This window comes from Dermacentor albipictus, chromosome 3 (genome assembly GCF_038994185.2).
Source record: "Dermacentor albipictus isolate Rhodes 1998 colony chromosome 3, USDA_Dalb.pri_finalv2, whole genome shotgun sequence".
In the NCBI taxonomy this organism is placed as follows: Eukaryota; Metazoa; Arthropoda; class Arachnida; order Ixodida; family Ixodidae; genus Dermacentor; species Dermacentor albipictus.
In genome coordinates, this window is record NC_091823.1 from 143,269,799 (window position 1) to 143,287,243 (window position 17,445).

Consider the following 17,445-nt stretch of genomic DNA (forward strand, 5'->3'; position numbering starts at 1 on the left):
AGATTCACTCTGGCTGGCTATCATTCCTTGGGCGTTGCCTTCTGGGCGGTCGACAAACTGGGACTCACGTGATCATACCGGCGGTGCATGGTCGTGCCTTCTTTCACTTGTTTGTCGTTCCACCGAGTGCATTACATGCAGAAGCAAGTTGTAAAACAAATGCATTTAGTACAATATTATTAGTTACTTTAACGTGGTTTAGAAGCATTTTGAAGCTTACGAGATGTGCACTGAATGCGTCTTAGACTAATTTGTAATTTAGTACGCTTCGCATGGATGGATGGATGGATGTTATGAGCGTCCCCTTTGGAACGGGGCGGTGGCTTGCGCCACCAAGCTCTTGCTACTATGCTGCCTAATATCCTACCTAGGTTAACCAAAGAAAAAAAAAACACTATGAACTACCATGTCCAAATTTTCTGATACCCTATTGCGAACTGTGCTTTTGTACGTCTCCGTCCTTAGGCTCCGTCCTTACGTCAACGTCCTCCGTCCTTAGGCAAGTGAGCACACGCTCTAGTGGCGCCATCTGGCGGCGTCGACGTGAGATGCCACATGGATAGATGGATGGAAAGTAGGAGCGTCCCCTTTGAAACGGGGCGATGGCAGTTGCCACCATGCTCAGATTTTTATTTTGCCTTTTATTTTTATCTGTGTTGTGTGTTATTGAATTTCTCGATTTTCTTTAAATACGTCTTCCTACCCTTTTAACCTTATGTCACCTCTCTGCTTTTGAGCCACCAATCCTCCAATCGCCTTTTGCTAATTTCCACCGCACATTTATTTACATGACTATCATTATCTCTGAACCCTAGGGCCTCAGGAAGGGTGACTGTGGCCGCATCGACATCGGGATTGATACCATCACATTTTAGTATGAGGTGTTCCATTGTTTCTACATATTTACCACACGCAGTACATGTGTCTTCTTCTTCGTTAAATTTCTTTTTATAGCTCCGTGTTCTAAGACATCCTGATCTAGCTTCAAAGAGTAGGGCACTGCCTCTTGAGTTATCATAAAACGCTTCCTTCCTGATCTGCTGTTTCCAGTATCGATATAGTTCTACGCTATGCTTCTTTTCCATTCAATTTATCCAATTTTTACCTTCCGCATTTTTAACCTGTCGTTTAATGCTCTGTCCTTCTTCGTCCTCGTGTCTGGCATACTTACTGGTTAGCTTCCTAGTTCTTTTCCGCCATTGTGAGTCAACGCTCTTTCTGTATAGGTATTTAAACACCTTAGCTGCCCACCTGTTATCATCCAATTTCCTGTTGGATCCGCCTGTTGGATCCACCTGTTCATCCGCATTATACCACGAGAGAGCGCTGTAGCGGCGTCATCACATCCATTCACCGGGCAAGCATGGCGGCTAAGCATCAGAGAGGCCCAGTGTAAACAAACCCGTACAACGAGCTTGCAGTGCGCGACGTAGTGATCAGGCTCGACGAAGGCCACTATTTCTTGGATAGTTCTGTTCCTCCGTGGGCAATCTTCCCGTGCACCCGGTAAGACTGTCAATAGCTTCGGCGATTTTACAGATCGCAACGCGCACCTACTGTTCACGGCGAAGTGCTGAAGAAACAACTTGTCCGGTGCTGCTTCTGCGAGTGCGCCGAGTTCCTCCACTCTGCGTGACTGCGAGCGTCACGAACATTACATAGTGTGGGCAAAAGGCAGACATCCTATATAGCTACGATGCGACAAGGAGGTGGTACCGACGATGGATCTCGCTACCAACACAGTGAAGGAGACATCGACAAACTGCAAATAAGTATATTTCTACTCTTTCATATTTAGCATAATAAGAGTGCACGGATTAAGTCACTTTCATAGTAACGAACAGAATGTCCAGCAGTTTAAAGAAGGCAGTGAGAACCAATGAGTGTTCGTGCTTTTACGTGCAAGTGGGCCCGCGAAAATATGGAATAGATGAAGGTAACCTTCCCTAACTTGGTGAGGTAACAGAAATTCATGAGTGACATTAAGCTAGCAAAATTTATGGAAGAGTATCTTTATCCAAGTGAAATATCAATGGCAAGTACTGATATAAAGCAGGAAACTTATACAAAAATTTTATGAGTTGAACAGCACATGGAAGGCATTACCGAATCGTGATCGCCACGTTACCGATATCCTTGAAAAAAGTCTAGAATCATTGCATTCCACCGGTTATGCAATATGGGACATAAACCTGGCGGTTAACAAAGAAACTTGAAATGTCAAGGACTGTGTAGAAAGCGAAGTAACAAAAATTGTTGCAGATAGCACAAAGGCAGGAAGACAGTGGCGTAGTAAACCGTGGCAACTGATATGCTAGTTGAGATTAAAAAATAAAGGAATCGGCAGGCAGGCCATGCACGTATTCGATCACTTGTTGCCAATTCATATCAGGTGATTACATAAGCATTACAGAATGGATGTCAAGGAGAGAGAACTACAGCCGAGGATGGTAGAAAATTGCGTAATGGGACAAGAATATGATGTTTGTAGGCATAGGATGCAATCAGCTCGTATAAGACGGGATTGTAGGGTGAGCCATTTGTTTTGCAGCGAACAAAAATAGGTTTGTGGTGCTGACATTAGACTCGTGAAGGGGCGGGGCCACCTCAGCTGCTGGCACACTAATCAACATGACAATTGGCTCTGAAAAAGAAAACCCCAGTTTTGAAAAATAAAGCAACGTTGTCCCAACGCATTGTTTTACTATGCATACTACACTAGAGGCTTCCACAGTTAAGGGCACTTAGTAAAAATAGTGCAACGAGCATTTTTCTTTGTGCATAATGGTTTGTACGTGGCTGATTCATTCCAATACACTTTTTTGCAGCAAAACATTCTGCTGCTGGAGCCACTCAGCCGCCTGGTGGCAGTAGGCGAGCACCAGGCACGTGCTCTTGAGAGTGTGGCAAAGGTCCAGAGGGCTGCTCTGCAACAGTAGTATCGGTGCCCTCACTGCTCTCCTGTCGAGCCCACAGGAGGCACCTTATAAAGGAGCTTTCAGTTTAATATTTTGTATATTATTCAAGAACATGAATAAAATTATTGCAGTAAACATTGTGCTGTGCATATTAGGAGACTTGTAACATGCACTTGGTGTCCCTTCAAAATAGGCAAAAACGTAAGACAACCTGTGCCACTCTTGGACCATGTAAATAAAAAATACACTAATGCATACACGTCATCATGCTGTTTGTTCTTTCTATGTGCAAGAATACAGTGCGTGTTGATTAGCCACAAGATGAACGGTGTGTGTAATTCACAATGAAGAAAGGAAACAGCAGGAGCTTAATAATGCTATCACCTATAGACTGTGCATATCACTGCAACACTCCCCGATTCAAATGTGTCATTACATGCATGTTTGATACCACATATTCTTTAACATTATCTTATAATTGCATGTACCATATTTCACACATCTTAAGCCCTTGCATAGCACACTTCTGATGTATCCATTTCATAGGCCAAATAATTGTACACTTTGTCCTTTTGTGTTGTATGAAAAGCAGCATACTTTACAGTCGGATAAAACTTCAGAAGACAGGAGAGGCCCCACCCAGATGACCAAAGCGCAGCAGCCGATTGCCTACACGTCTAAAGAAATAGACCCTCTCCAACGAGCAATAGTAGTCTGTCCGGCGGCACGATATCAGTCTCAAGTGCGTGCCCATTGGTGCAGGCTTGTGTTCACCTGCCTTAAAGTGCAGATTCCGCAGCCTCCTAAAGTTGCATCCGACTATAGAAACGCGTAATGCCTTGCACCAGTTGCATAGACTTCTGCAATTTGATAGCACACAATGATCAGGAGCAGAAATCTATAAAGGCATCCAAGCAAAGCTGGCTGGCCACACTTCCATTATGAGGGGCTGTAAAAAGGTCTCGCCAAATATTCCCATGACGTCCTTGAAAAAGAGGTGGTGTTTGGCACTTCTTTAGAATCAAAAACAGATTACACCGAATGTTGTGTAGCACGTCAAAACAAACTGAGCTTGGTTATTTCCACTGCATGTAATGGGAGGTTGAGCTTCACATAGGAAACAAACTGCTCTGTCCAGTACAATTTTGAGGCCGGTATGGCACCTATTATGGCACCGGTATGGCACCTATTATGTCAACAGTGTCTATATACAAATTACACTTTCCACAGGCCATTGATTTCACCATTATTTTTGTGTGATGGTTCTTTCAATCAGCGCTTGTATTACATGAGCAGGTGGATTTGAAAGCAAAGCTTTGTTTGCAAACCTTCCGACTTCCATAAGTGTGTGGCAAGGCACTGGCATGTTGTCGAATAGCTCACACTTCCTCGGTCCTGCACCAAAGAAGCCCAATGCTCTAATTGAAGTTGGATCTCACAATTCAATGGCACACAAAGAAGTGTAACACAGACAGCAAAGCATTCTGCTGTGTGTATTTCTCTTTGTGTCCCGTCGAATTGTTGTGCAATTAAACTTCAAGCTTCTATACCAATACACCGTCTTCAACCTCACCAATGCTCTAGTTATTAGGCCACAATGGTGCACATCCTTGAAATTTCCCAACACAAATTAGCTCTCCGAAAAATCACAAATGTTAAATTTTGCAGCACAGCTGTATGTATGAACGTGCCATATTCTTTACCACTAAACTCACAGGAATCAAAGAGGCAAGCATTAACCAGCCTTGCTGCTGCCGTTACCATTATCATCATGACACCAATGGAAAGACAGTGCCACGTTTCAGTAAAGGGAGTGCTAGAGGGAAAGGTGTGACAGCGAGGGCTTACAATAAAAATAACAGTTATGAGGCATGTTCAATGCCAATATATGCTGCATGTCGCTCAGCCTACTTTGGCAATGCGGCAAGTGTTTACTCGCTTGGGCATATCACGTTTTGTGTAATCATTGCTCTAAAGCTGTACAAATGGTCTATTTGCTCTGCAAGTTTTATTTTTATCATGGTAGGTTAAAGACCCACTTTTCATTGGCATCTGCACCACATTTCTCCAGATATGTAATAATGCCTTGGTGGTTCATGACACCTTGACGTACAGAGAGTTCTGCAGAGTATCGGATGTGCATTGTTCTAATGCTTAAGAATTAGAGCCCCATTATGAGACGAAAATATACAATTTATCCATCCAGAATAACGCCGCCCCCCCCCCACCAAAAAAAAGAAGATGCACTGAACCTCTGGCACATGCATCGACAGTGAACAGAGCAAACAATCTGAAGTATTTTCTTCATGCAAGCCAACACACTACGATTCTCAATGCATTTTCATTTCGCCACAACTGCATAGGCACAACCGGCTTGGCGCAACATCCACATCTCGCGCTGCAACAAATTGTGCAATGCCTCACTGTTTCATAGTGCGGCCGATAGATTACGCATGACCAAAATTCAGCACTGTGCATACTTAGTAACTTCACCAATGAAGAACCCCAAGTTCTTTATGAGATTAGGATTCATAGGTTACTTCTCACAATTAGGGATATCCATTTATCTATTTATACTTAACCCCTTTCCCAAGAAAGTGAGCCATTTGGAAGGCACCCTGACAGATAAGTAGAACAATCGACAAAAAGTGATCAACCAGCGAAAAAGTATGTTAATCACAGTAACGCTGACATTGAAGGCGCCTTAATTCCTACGTACGTTCCGTCGACCCACCCGACTACGTTCGTAATGTTCCCACGAAGTGGGAAGCATTCTTTTATATATGCCCGCTCCGCCGCAGTTTTCTGGAAAGCTAGCCACCGCTTACGGACTGCCGCATCGATAAGCGCGTCAGACACATCTCTGACACAGTTTCTAACAGTAGTTTGATGGCGTCCAATGTAACGCTCGGCGCCGACGCTTCCCTGAAAACTCCCAGTCCCGTAGAAACGGAGGGCACAGATGACTTGCTCTACGACGGTGAGCGAACGAAGCCCGCCACGCTGTCTCCGCAGACGAGAGTCTTCGCCTAGCTCGTCACACAGCCAGCACACTGATGTCTTCGACAGGCGAAAATGACGCTGAAACTCCCCGGCGGTCATGCAGGTGAACGGGTCCGGACGGTCATAATGACGCTTGCTGCCGCTGGATGCAATGAAACAGGCTGCTGCTGCTGCTGCCGCCGCCATGTTCCCGAGTTGAACTCGGAGGGGGTTTCGCAATGTACGAGTTTAGCACGAGTTCGCCTCTCAATCAAAACCAGAGGTCACGCCCCGTGCGAGGCATGTAACTATTGCGCGCGCACCCACTACAGTTGGGCCACGCCCAACTTTTCTTCCGGCAACAGCGACGCGGTGTCGAGCTGAGAGGCATCAACAATCTTGACCGCCGACATAAAACACGCACAACGCACTGTCATCGGTGATGTACTGAGCACCACTATCAAAAACAAAGCGTTGACTGTCGCTGGCATACATCTTCTTGGGCTGAGATGGCCGCACAACACGGTTTCATTGCCTGCATTGCGGCGCGTAGCGCACAGTAAATAATTATCGGCACGTCACTGTAGGTGGTTGCAAGGCGTCGAGGGGGACGACGATGCTGAGGAGTGCTTATTGCAGCAGTCGTTTCAGATGGCTGCTCTGTCATCGGTGATGAAACGGAGCCACAACGTCGTAAACACGATCAGCGTCCGAGAATCGCTCGCTCTTCTAGGCCCAGTGCAATGGCATTTCTTCATCACAAGCACTGCGCACTCAACAGTTCCAACACCTCTCTCCGTTCGAAATCTGATTTCATAACTGCACACAAGAGCCCTCACCTGCCAAAATTCGAGTGCTGCGGTGTCGTTACGATATCCATCTGCCATCGCTGCTGGCTCCAGCAGAGGTAATCCGCAAGCACCTTCGACTGCACAACACACTCATATACTGCGTACATGCGCTCAGAGGCGCCTTCACTGGGCAAGCGATGACAAGCGATGAATTCTGTCGCTGGGGAAGCACGCACGTTTCGCAATGTATCGCAGAGGCTTCGTGCACAAAGATAAACTGGTACATTTTCACTGAACTGCGTCACTACGCACTCTAAAATAACATACCGCCATTTTACAGCGACAGCTGTTGTGTCGTTTTTAGTTGGTGAAGCGGGGGCCTTAATAGCCTAGTGAAGCGCCTGCGATGAACAGCCGTACCGCGGCGCTGCGTTTCTATTCCCCTAATAGAGAAAGAGTGGCCATGACCCTCCATGGATCATGACCGACTTTATTGAGAATAGCACTGCAGCGCCCCTAGGCGACTTATCACCGTATGAACGCCCTCGTGCGTGCGACCCGCTTCAATGTACCGCTTCTAAGCTTTCGCCTCCCTGTCGCCACTCACGGCAAGAAGTGCAAAATTTAATGATTTGCTTGATCTCCGTTTGTCATCACAAATTTCTAGCATTGAAAACGAAAAACAGATACCTAAAGAAATAAAAATGTGCGTTATTTTATTTGTCGTATTTTAACGTATTCGTTTGAGTGAAAGTGTAGGTGCAAGAATGCGCCGCATGTACCCCGTTCGCATTCGAAGGAGGATAGATAGATAGCGCCCGAAAGATGAGGTACGCCCTTGACGCGCCCGGGAAAGGCGTGGCAAGCGGCTCACGGCAAGTGTGCTGACAGACAGCGGGGCAGTCACGGTATCGCTAAGTTGCGATAATCCGTTGATAACAATACGCGGCGCTGGCGCGTTTCCTTGTGCAGCCTTCTGCGCTTGAAACGTGGAAGCAGCGTGCCGCGCAGGGTGCGCTCATGTTGTCATACGCGGCTTTTTGTCTACATATTTTTTTGCCTGCACCTTCGGCGCGTTCCGCGCTATCTCCGTTCACTGGCTGCCGTCGAGCAAACTCGGGCAAAACTCGGGTGAACGAGAAACTCGGCGCATCCTGCATAGCACCCCTAGGGTCATTTTACTTAGTCTGGGGTGGAGCACGAGCGGAATGCTTTTTAAGTCAGCCATGCTACAACGTAGTAGGTTGACGCAGCTTTGTTTCTTGACAAGTCACTCCTTCAAATTAAAAGCATTCACCTTCAAAACAACCTTCAAATTGTTTTAGATATACAGAATGAAATACATTATGCACCCGGCCATTTAGGTCACTGACAAAACTTTTGTGCCAACAATTATTTGGTTTACTTCCGTTTAGTTTATTTCTCTCCAGTTTCTCACCTATTCATTTCTTCCAGCGAAGCATCAATGTTACACATGCACAGAGAAAGAAAAAAAACAGTTTTGTTGCAAGAAAGGGCAATGGCCATGGCTTTTTGAAAGCATAAGAACACAACAAACGTGAGCTAAGCAGAGGGCCACGAAATAAAAGCTGGTTTGTCACTGATAAATAATCGCAAACGTGGTTTCAATTTCCTGAAGAGTTCTGTGCAGTTCTAATACATCTTTCCAATAACGTGCAGCGGCTCGATTTACGGTTGTTGGCACAGTTATAAATATTTACAACTCAATGGCTGCAGTTCATACTGCTATCAGTCACAACAACAAGCTGCGAGGCCAGCGCGTGCGATAAATATTGCCTACGCAGGCAGTAAAGCACAGTGTCGTCGGCCTGGAAGCAGACGACAATAAAAAACTGGTGCGTCTGCACGAAACTCGTTTTTTTTATTATTCAGTGATGCAAACGTAGAGAGTTATTAGACAGTTTTAGTTACACGTAGTGCGTACAGGCTTCACGTACGCAAACGTGAAAAGCCTACGTACCTTACCCGCACGCCATCTGAAACGCTTTTAGCTACACGTACGCGACGCATGCCAAGAGGGACCCCGTAGCCACATCTATTGGGAAATGTGAACACGGCGGTAGCCAATTCAACCCTGTCGCCGTGTTTCGATGCAAGCCGTCTGCGCGCCCGCGGCCCGCTATCGCTTGTTTGTGATCTCGCGGAACTCCCGCGCGAAGCTGTCTACGTGCGCAAGAAACGCACGCAAAGAACTGAATCTCACGTACGTCCGTGAGACGCGCGCGCGCCCGCTACGTTCTACGCATGCGCACTGCTGACACGTAGAAGCTCTGCGTACGCAAAGCCTCTACGTACGTGTAACTAAAACTCTCTATTTATTTGAAGGCAAGCTGTACGTCATACGTACAAGCAGTCTTCTAGTGGCACCTCTAGGGAATCCACCAGTGTGGATGTTGCGGTCCCTGATGACATCAAAATGAGACTCACTTCGGGATGAAGGTGCTTCAGCTAACGGACCTTGAAATAAGTCAATTTCTGAGACAACGTACAGATGTGCATCGAAAAATTGGTGCCCATGTCGTTGGGTATTTTCTCCGTCCTAACTGTGCGCACAACACACACAACCACTGCGATCACGCGCGAAATCGTTCAGCCTTCAAAATTTATGCGTAAAGCCAAACATTCTTTTTTGACTCGTTTGAAGGCACCAATGACTGCAAGCAAGTTTTTGTTGCTTGCCATATGGTCGCGGCAATGATTACCTTTGCATGACCAGCTGCATAATTTCTCTAAAACAATATGCAAATCAGGGAAGCCTCCTTGAACAGTTGAAGCGGCTACGACATAATAATGAACGTATCACATCATTGTTCCCTTACGTATGTGTCATATAATTTCTCCCCTGTGCTCCAGGCTGTTCCCTCGGGCTCCTCGGTTAAACCCGTTTCTTCTCGTTCTTACATAACGAGGGTCTCGAATGCGGCAACATAGATGCCTTCAGGTGGCACGTGTGGGTTTGTTGTCCAGCTGTCTTCACCCACAAAGATCACGTACTCGTGACGCCTGCGGCAGAAAGGATGTCCCACATCCGCCGACAAGGTTTGTACGTGGCGGCACTAGCTAACACTCCCAAAGTTAGTTATAGTAGTAACACATCAATACCCAAGAAAGTGGATGAGGAAACCACGCCACGATAGCTCAATTGGTAGAGCATCGCACGCGTAATGCCAAGACATGGGATCACTCCCCACCTGCGGCAAGTTATTTCTTCCTCCAATTTCATTGCCATTAATTTATCATTTCTTTAATTCAGTTAGTAAGTACAAGTAATTTCCCCAATGTTTTCCTTGGTGTCTTTGTTTGTTGGCTTCCCATGATAGGATTAATAAAAATCGGGCCCATTGGTTAACCCCTTTTCTTCTTGCACTCCAGACTAGTGTTTTATGTTTACTTAATTTTTATTTATATTTATTTCCCTCGGTATCCTTACCGCCGACAAGGTATTACAGAGGGTCGGCTACACGCTGCGCAATTCCAAATCATTGTAGTTAGCACATGAAAATCAATTGCAAACATCAATACAGGATTCGAAAAGAAAATCGTACCATATGCCACATCAAATAACAAGAACCAAATAGTGCATTCGAAGAAAAAGACATATATTATGTTAAATGACATTTATCAAGTACGGATACGAGAAAAAAAAACCTCTTATGTTACAACAATAAACAGCCATCAAATTCAAAAATTTCAGGAAAAAAAACCTCGTAACAACTATGATCATACCACACATTAAATACAGGATACGAAAAAAAGTTATAGTAGGGAGTACATGAAAGCGCCAAAATTTGTGTTAGCAATATTGTCCGTTAAACGGTTTCACTTTGAAACTGTGCGTGCAAAAAAGGTAATTTTTAGTCAGTCCTGCACTCGCGTTCCCTAACTTTGTTAGTATGATCTACAGGTGGAAAGACGTTGTACGGTTTGAATACGTAGTCTCTTCGTATGCCTGTTGCTGAAAAAATAAATAGATTGCGAAACATTTCTTTTTCATATACATTTCGAGCCTTTCTCATCCGGGGACATTGCAAGCCAAAGCTATTTTTTAACCTCGAGTACACGCCTACTAAAGTATGGGCCGGACATTACATTGACATACAAACTGCCTTGTTTATATTGAGAAATGTTCCGCAAAAAAACAAAAGTCTAATGCTCTACCGATTTCGGCTGTGACTTAACGAATATGGCGGTACCATGATAAATTCATCGTTCAAGAACACTTAAGTATTTAACCCGCTTAACAGTAGCGCAAGCCCACAACCACGAGAAAGAGACAGCACAAGTCACAGGCGCTGACGTCAAGCGCTTGTGATACGTTCTGTGTGTCTCGTCCTTGTGGTTGCGCCCTTGCGCTACTTCATGTCATTAAGTAAGGCCCCAACTAGCCAAGCAACATGTCCCTTCACTTACCTGAGTGATGTCATTAGTATTTGTATTATAATTAAACTCATGAGTAGTAAGTTTCATTCGGGTAAATGACATACTTACAGTCGTTTCAAAATTTATGTGCACATTTCAATTGTGGCATCAAAGAACTACTTTATCTCTAGGTCCTCTTGTAAGGGACCACGGTCAATTGGGTAACGCATTACTCTGTATCAAATGCGATCGTCTGCGAATGAGCGCACAGAAAACGGCAGACTATTGCCAGTTGCCATTCATGAAGTTTAAATATAAAAGTGGACCCAACAGAGAACCCTGTATTTTTACCCCTGACGCCGCGCTAACATGATTCGTATGCACGTCGTGAGCAAGTACACCCCGACTTGTGGCAGCTAAGTATTCGTTAGTCTATGTAATACCTGACCTCTTTATATTATAGCGGGCTGATCGTTGAGTAATAAAAAGTGAGGAAGAAGATGAAAGGCGCTTGTGAAATCAATAAAAATTGCGGTAGCTTAGGAACACTTATCTTTTGCACTTCTTAGTTCACGCGTTAGTCCTGTAAGTGAGTTTACACAAAAGCGGCTGCTGGGTGAACCACTATGTTACGGAAACAGCAATGCGTGCGTATTTAAATGTGTCATGATGGGTAGTGCAGAAAACATGCTCAGCTAGTGTACATGCAATATTAGCAAAATCAGCCTGTAATTTGAAATATATATTGAGGGGCCCCGACTTGTACGCGGAAACAACATTGCTCAATTTTCAGTCGTTATGCGGCACTATCGTCAAGTGAATTTTGAAATATAACATACAATACACCTGTAAATTGAACGGATGCACGAAGAAAACATGGCAGGAGAGATTTTGGTTTGTTGTTTCTTTAATAAGTGCACACCGATGGGAGGGTAGGTTACATTAAAGTCGGCTATCCCAATCCACAGTTAAGAAATACGCACACACATATCACAAGCAAACAAACATACAGTCTACCAAAAATAACTGCAAATAAAAAAACAGCAAAATAAACAAGGAAAAGCGAGTCATCGGCAGCCGTGTTCACTCATCGTTCATGTATGCCGTATATTCAAAACACTGCTATACACATAACACACGATTGTCATTTTTCATAGTTGGTCAGGCATCATTCAATTCACACAGATGTTACTAATATCTACAATTCAAATTATTATATTCAGATTACTGTCTACAAGAAAATCCCGCGCAGCTGTCAAGGCACATCTCTGTTTAGCAGGGCATGACCGTGTACCAACTACTTTCGTAACAAAACCAAATACACGCGTATCGAAGTGGCGTTTCTTATCCCGAAAACGGACTCCTTTTTGGTCATATTGTGGAGGGGACAAGTTGTCTGGTCCTGCTGCCTTGGGTACATCTAGGTCTTTTAAAGGTAATTCAATTCCACGCTGCTCAAATCTTATGTCCTTCACGCATGCGGGCCATAGTTTACCAAAGCTAGGTACTGCGTCATAGTTAGCCTCACTGCATGCAAATACAAACGTAAATCATCAAGTTTAAGGGCGGGGTCACGTACGCGGGCTTCTGAATAAATATGCATTAGACTGCGACCACTATTTGGTAATTTTACATAATTTATATTGGCTCACGTGGGAGAGCACTATGGCCGCCTAACCCAGGCGCTACAAAAATAGATTGAACAGCCGACGGCATATTAGTCAACACTAAATCTATTATGCTGCTCCCACTATTAGGATGTGGTAAGCATTGATAAAATGAGAAGGTGTGCATATGCTTAAAATTTCATTATTGAATTTGTAGCTGACACCAGAGGCTATATTTTGCCTAAAAAAAATCAATTCTTGGCAGCCTGAAAGCACCATAAAAAAAGCGAACAACGTGGGTTAACTGTTTCGATAGCGTCTAAAAGATATAGTAGTGCTTCAATCTAACTGCCAGGAGGTACGAAAGCGAACATACCATATATGCGATTCCCTATTATCCAGTCTCGGTTGAGCCCACACGGACTCAATTTAGCCGACGTTAACATCAACCTCGAGGGAGCGGATTATTATTTCCATTCTTGGCAGCTAATATCAAGACAGCTCCACCGTATGACTCCAGAACATGAGGACAGCTCCAACCCAACACTGCCAAAAGTGGGCGTTCAGAGTGTAACTCTTTGTTGGGCGAATTTATGTCCTGAGAGAAAATCTAAACTCAAATCACGGCAAAGCTGTTAGCGTAGTCACTTAATCATGTCGAACAGTCTGGTTCAAATACGTCCGCTGTTTATACATCCCTGGCAGTACATTCCAGAGAAATCACTGTTGCTCGCTTACATTCGAGATTGCACGTATGCTCCCCGAGCAAGGTATACAGGCCGTCCATTCCGCGATAAAGCCTCTTTTCTTCTCCGCGTATGAATGTAACTTGAAATTGAGAACTTGAGTGAGCACCTAGGATTGTGAACTTTCCCGTGCGCTCATCAATTTCTCTTTGTGCGCCTGAATTATGAGCACGTTCATGTTTTATTCGGCTAACCTAGGGCAGCGCTGTTCGCGATTCGCGCGAAATGTGCCGAGACAGGCCTCCAGGGCTTGAGAATTGGCAACAAAGATCAAGAAAATTTCATATTCAGCAGGCGCGTCTTGCGCTGAACGACAACTTGTAACTGCGAGATTTCGGTGAGAACGCCAGCAAAAAGCGGAACAACGACGCGTTGCGATATAGGCGTGTTACGATATTATAGTCACTGTAATCATTGGCGTTTCATTCGTTTCAACAGAAAAGCGACACGTAGCTCAGCGCGCGGCATCATCCCACAAGCCTCTTGAATATGTTCCGGCTGCAAGTCTCGGTGCAGCCGGCCAGTGATTCATGGCGGTTAGGTCCCGCCAGACAGGGAGTGCGCCAGGAGACGCAAGCCTTCGTCGAGCTGTCGTAGTAGTAGACGAAGCGCTTCTCGCTCATACGGCACGCACCCTGGAACCGGGGCACGCGGCACGCCGGCTCCTCTGCGGATCAACGACACGCGGTTCAATGTGGTGGTCTACCAGGAGAAGATTAAAGGGACACCACAGACAAACATTAAATCCACTTACACCGTAGTAGGGCACATTGCTTTAAAACTTTACTCTTGTTTATTCGGCAACAAAACGATTACGTCATGACACTCCCCGGCCCAGATCTGGAACGCACACACAAAATTGCAGTTAACTGTCCCCCAGGAACTGCCGCCGCCATAGCTCAATTCGAGCATCGGGCGCGTTATGCAAGATGCGTGGGTTCCACTCCTACCAGCGGCAAGTTGTCTTTTCGCTCACATTGATTCCTAATTACGTCATCATTTCTGTATTTCTAAACGCCACGCGTAATTTCCCCTGTGCTTTTCTTGGCTTCATCCTCTGCTGACTCCATATTGTTGTGACTACTAGTGCAACGAATCATTTCCAAACGTGTCCCCCATTAGAACACGACTTATGGGTTAAGGAATGGGCCGATCGTGTTCGTTCGTTAAGCTTTAGTTCACTTACAAGCAAGGAATAGCATAAGGTGACCTAAAGAAAGGCATCCGTCCTAGAATCGCATGAACCCGTGCGCAACAAATGTGCAAGTACCAATGGTGTTTCTGCCTGTGCTCCCTTTCTGACCCATGGCAATGCAGTGTGAACATGGCCTCAGATATTAGCTAGGATGCCATGGACACGACTGCGACGATGTTAAAAAGCGGTATAGAAGAGCCATTTGCGATATCAATAAGCCGCTTCGTCGTACCCGTGTCAAGACAGAATTCGTGACATTCCTGGGCGGAGACGAACCGATTAGGGCCGTACAAGCACTTGGGGCCCATCTGTACGGTGCAGTTGCCGTCTTCGAAGAAGTACCGATGGTCGCGCCGCTTCATCTCCTCGTCCTTGCAAGGCGCGGCCTTGACGGGCTCCATGCATTCCGCCGACGGATCTGCGTGCAGGAGAAATGCAAGTCACGAGCACGGCGGCCAGAGGATTAATTACTCCTGAGCGTGGAGTTTGCCGACTTACTCATTGTGAGTGGCCAGTGATAAACGGTACTGACATGTGTGAAGCCAAGTTTTCCTGATCATTTCTTAAGCCTGCGCTATCCGCGCGATTTATTGGTGACTGGTATCCTAACTGGAATTATTAAATAATTTGAAAAATGACTAGCTATACACTAGTAACTGGTCACTAAGTGGTAATAAGAACTGGTGGTGAAGATATAACCGTTTTAATAAATAGGCCTCTAAGTTCCGCTAAAAATTTGCATTGGCATTACAAATGAGATCGCGGAACTGCCTAATACAAGCTTTTAGGAAACTGTTAGCTGAAACGCCAATACATTTCGTTGCGCATTTTAACGCCGGATATATCGATAGTCGTGCCAGTCTTACGATTTCTGCTAAGCGAGCATGACTTCACTACTTTCCGGCTTAAAAAAAAAAAACGTTTTTTTAATTGACATCCATGATGCTATGCTGCATAAAAGTACAAGAACACCGGGCTGAGCGCACTAGTGATCCCTAACGACTCGATGTTGTCATTTATAATGATACAAAAGTTCTCATTTTATTACAGTTTGATTATACCATTGACGACATCCACGGATAAAAGCTACCAATTTCATTCTGAAGATAGTGATTCATGATCACTAGTTACTCAATCCCAGCGTCTTTGATTATCATAACTGAATCGTCATTTAATTAACTTTTCATTTTATATAAAGTAGGAGAGAACGCAACCGAGCGCATCACTAATGACTTGGCGTTATCATTTCGTAATGATACCAAAAATGTTAAATTTTATGAGAGTTTGATACCATTGGCGACATGTACGAAAGAAAGCTGCCACTCACAGAGAAAATAAATTATTAACAATCACTAGTGACTTAAGCACACCAGTTCCTAATACGCCTGGTTGAATCACTCATTTTATGTTATTTCATCCAAGACGTTAACGCGTTTATAACAGCAATAACATTGAATTCACCATAGAAATCAAATTATGGGGTTTTACGTGCCAAGGCATGGTGACTCCAGAAATTCGGACCACCTGGGGTTCTTTAACGTGCCCATAACTCTAAGTAAATGAGAGAGAGCGTAAACTTTAATTTCAAATCAGCAAGATTTGAGTCCGGCGTCTTTTAATGGGTCTGGGCACCCGCCGCGGACGCGGTTCCGAGACCTTGTCTCGAAGCGGCTTCCTCGGCTCGCTGGACGGCCCAGAGTTGTGTTGTCAGGTCAGAGCTGAGCAGTGCGGTCATCCAGCGTGACTGGAGGCTGGCGGTGGAAGAGACGGAGGGGTCGGCACTGCCCGAATTGTTTGTTAGGTCCCGACACTCCCATAGCATGTGATTTAGTGTGGCAACCTCGCCACACGATGTGCATCTGTTTGTAGTGTACATGTCTGGATACATGGCGTGCATGAGTCTGGGGTTTCTGTAAGAGTCTGTTTGTAATTGTCTGAAGTGTACTGCTTGCGTCCTGTCTAACATAGCGTGAGGGAATGGGTATATGCGTCTTTGTAATTGGTAGTGTGCCGTGATGTCGTGAAAAGTGGTCATACGATCCTCCCATGCCCAGACGTTTGCAGTACCCCGCGGGGGCTCTTCCTCCGATGCTGCTCGGTGAGTCAGGCCTCGAGCAACGCCGTGAGCCGCTTCGTTGGGGGTGCTCATTCCAGTGTGTGCCGGGATCCACAGCAAATGCCTTCGGTTATCAACGTCGGCCTCTCCCTGGTGTATGGGATGTCGCTGGAGTATCTGATAAGCCTCTTGCGAGATGCGCCCATTTGCAAAATTGCGAATTGCCGTTTGCGAGTCACAGATCACGTATGTAGCTTTGGTCTGTGTGAGGGCCAGTGCTATTGCCGCTTCCTCTGCCGCTTCGGCATGTGCCGTGTTCACGGTGACGCTCGTGAGGTGGTTGCCTCGGTGGCTAGTAACTGCTGCCACGAAACTCTTCCTGTCTCGATAGCGGGCTGCGTCGGTGAAGACCGCATCCTTGTCGTTAGAGTAACTTTTGTTCATCTGTTGTGCCCTGGCTTTACGCCTCCCGGTGTGGTGTTGGGGGTGCATGTTGCGAGGCAATGGGGGTACGTATAGTTGCTCGCGTATGGGTCTTGGAATGTCTACTTTGACGCCGTGTTGCGAGTGGTATGTGATGCCGAGATTTTCAAGCACGTGTCTGCCCGGGCGGGTCTTGGATAGGCGTTCAAGTTGGGACACTTGTTGCGCCTCCACGAGTTCTTCGAGCGTATTGTGTAGGCCTAGTTCTAAGAGCTTGGTGGTGCTGACTCCAGGCGCAAGTCCCAACGCACATTTGTACGCCTTGCGTATGAGCGCGTTGAGCTTGT

The 17,445-nt window shown here is 45.6% G+C and overlaps 1 protein-coding gene across 1 annotated transcript in view; it reads right to left on the reverse strand.

Annotated features, from left to right (window-relative positions):
• Nucleotides 1-13,796: 13,796 nt before the first annotated feature.
• Nucleotides 13,797-17,445, reverse strand: part of LOC135905364 (tissue factor pathway inhibitor-like) — a 30,023-nt gene continuing 26,374 nt past the window's right edge. Inside the window, exons 6-7 of the mRNA XM_065436389.1 lie at nucleotides 14,852-15,037; nucleotides 13,797-14,091 (exon numbers count right to left, since the gene is read on the reverse strand). Coding sequence (XP_065292461.1) covers nucleotides 13,892-14,091; nucleotides 14,852-15,037 — 386 coding nt within the window. The 3' untranslated portion in view covers nucleotides 13,797-13,891. The remainder of the gene's footprint in view (nucleotides 14,092-14,851; nucleotides 15,038-17,445) is intronic.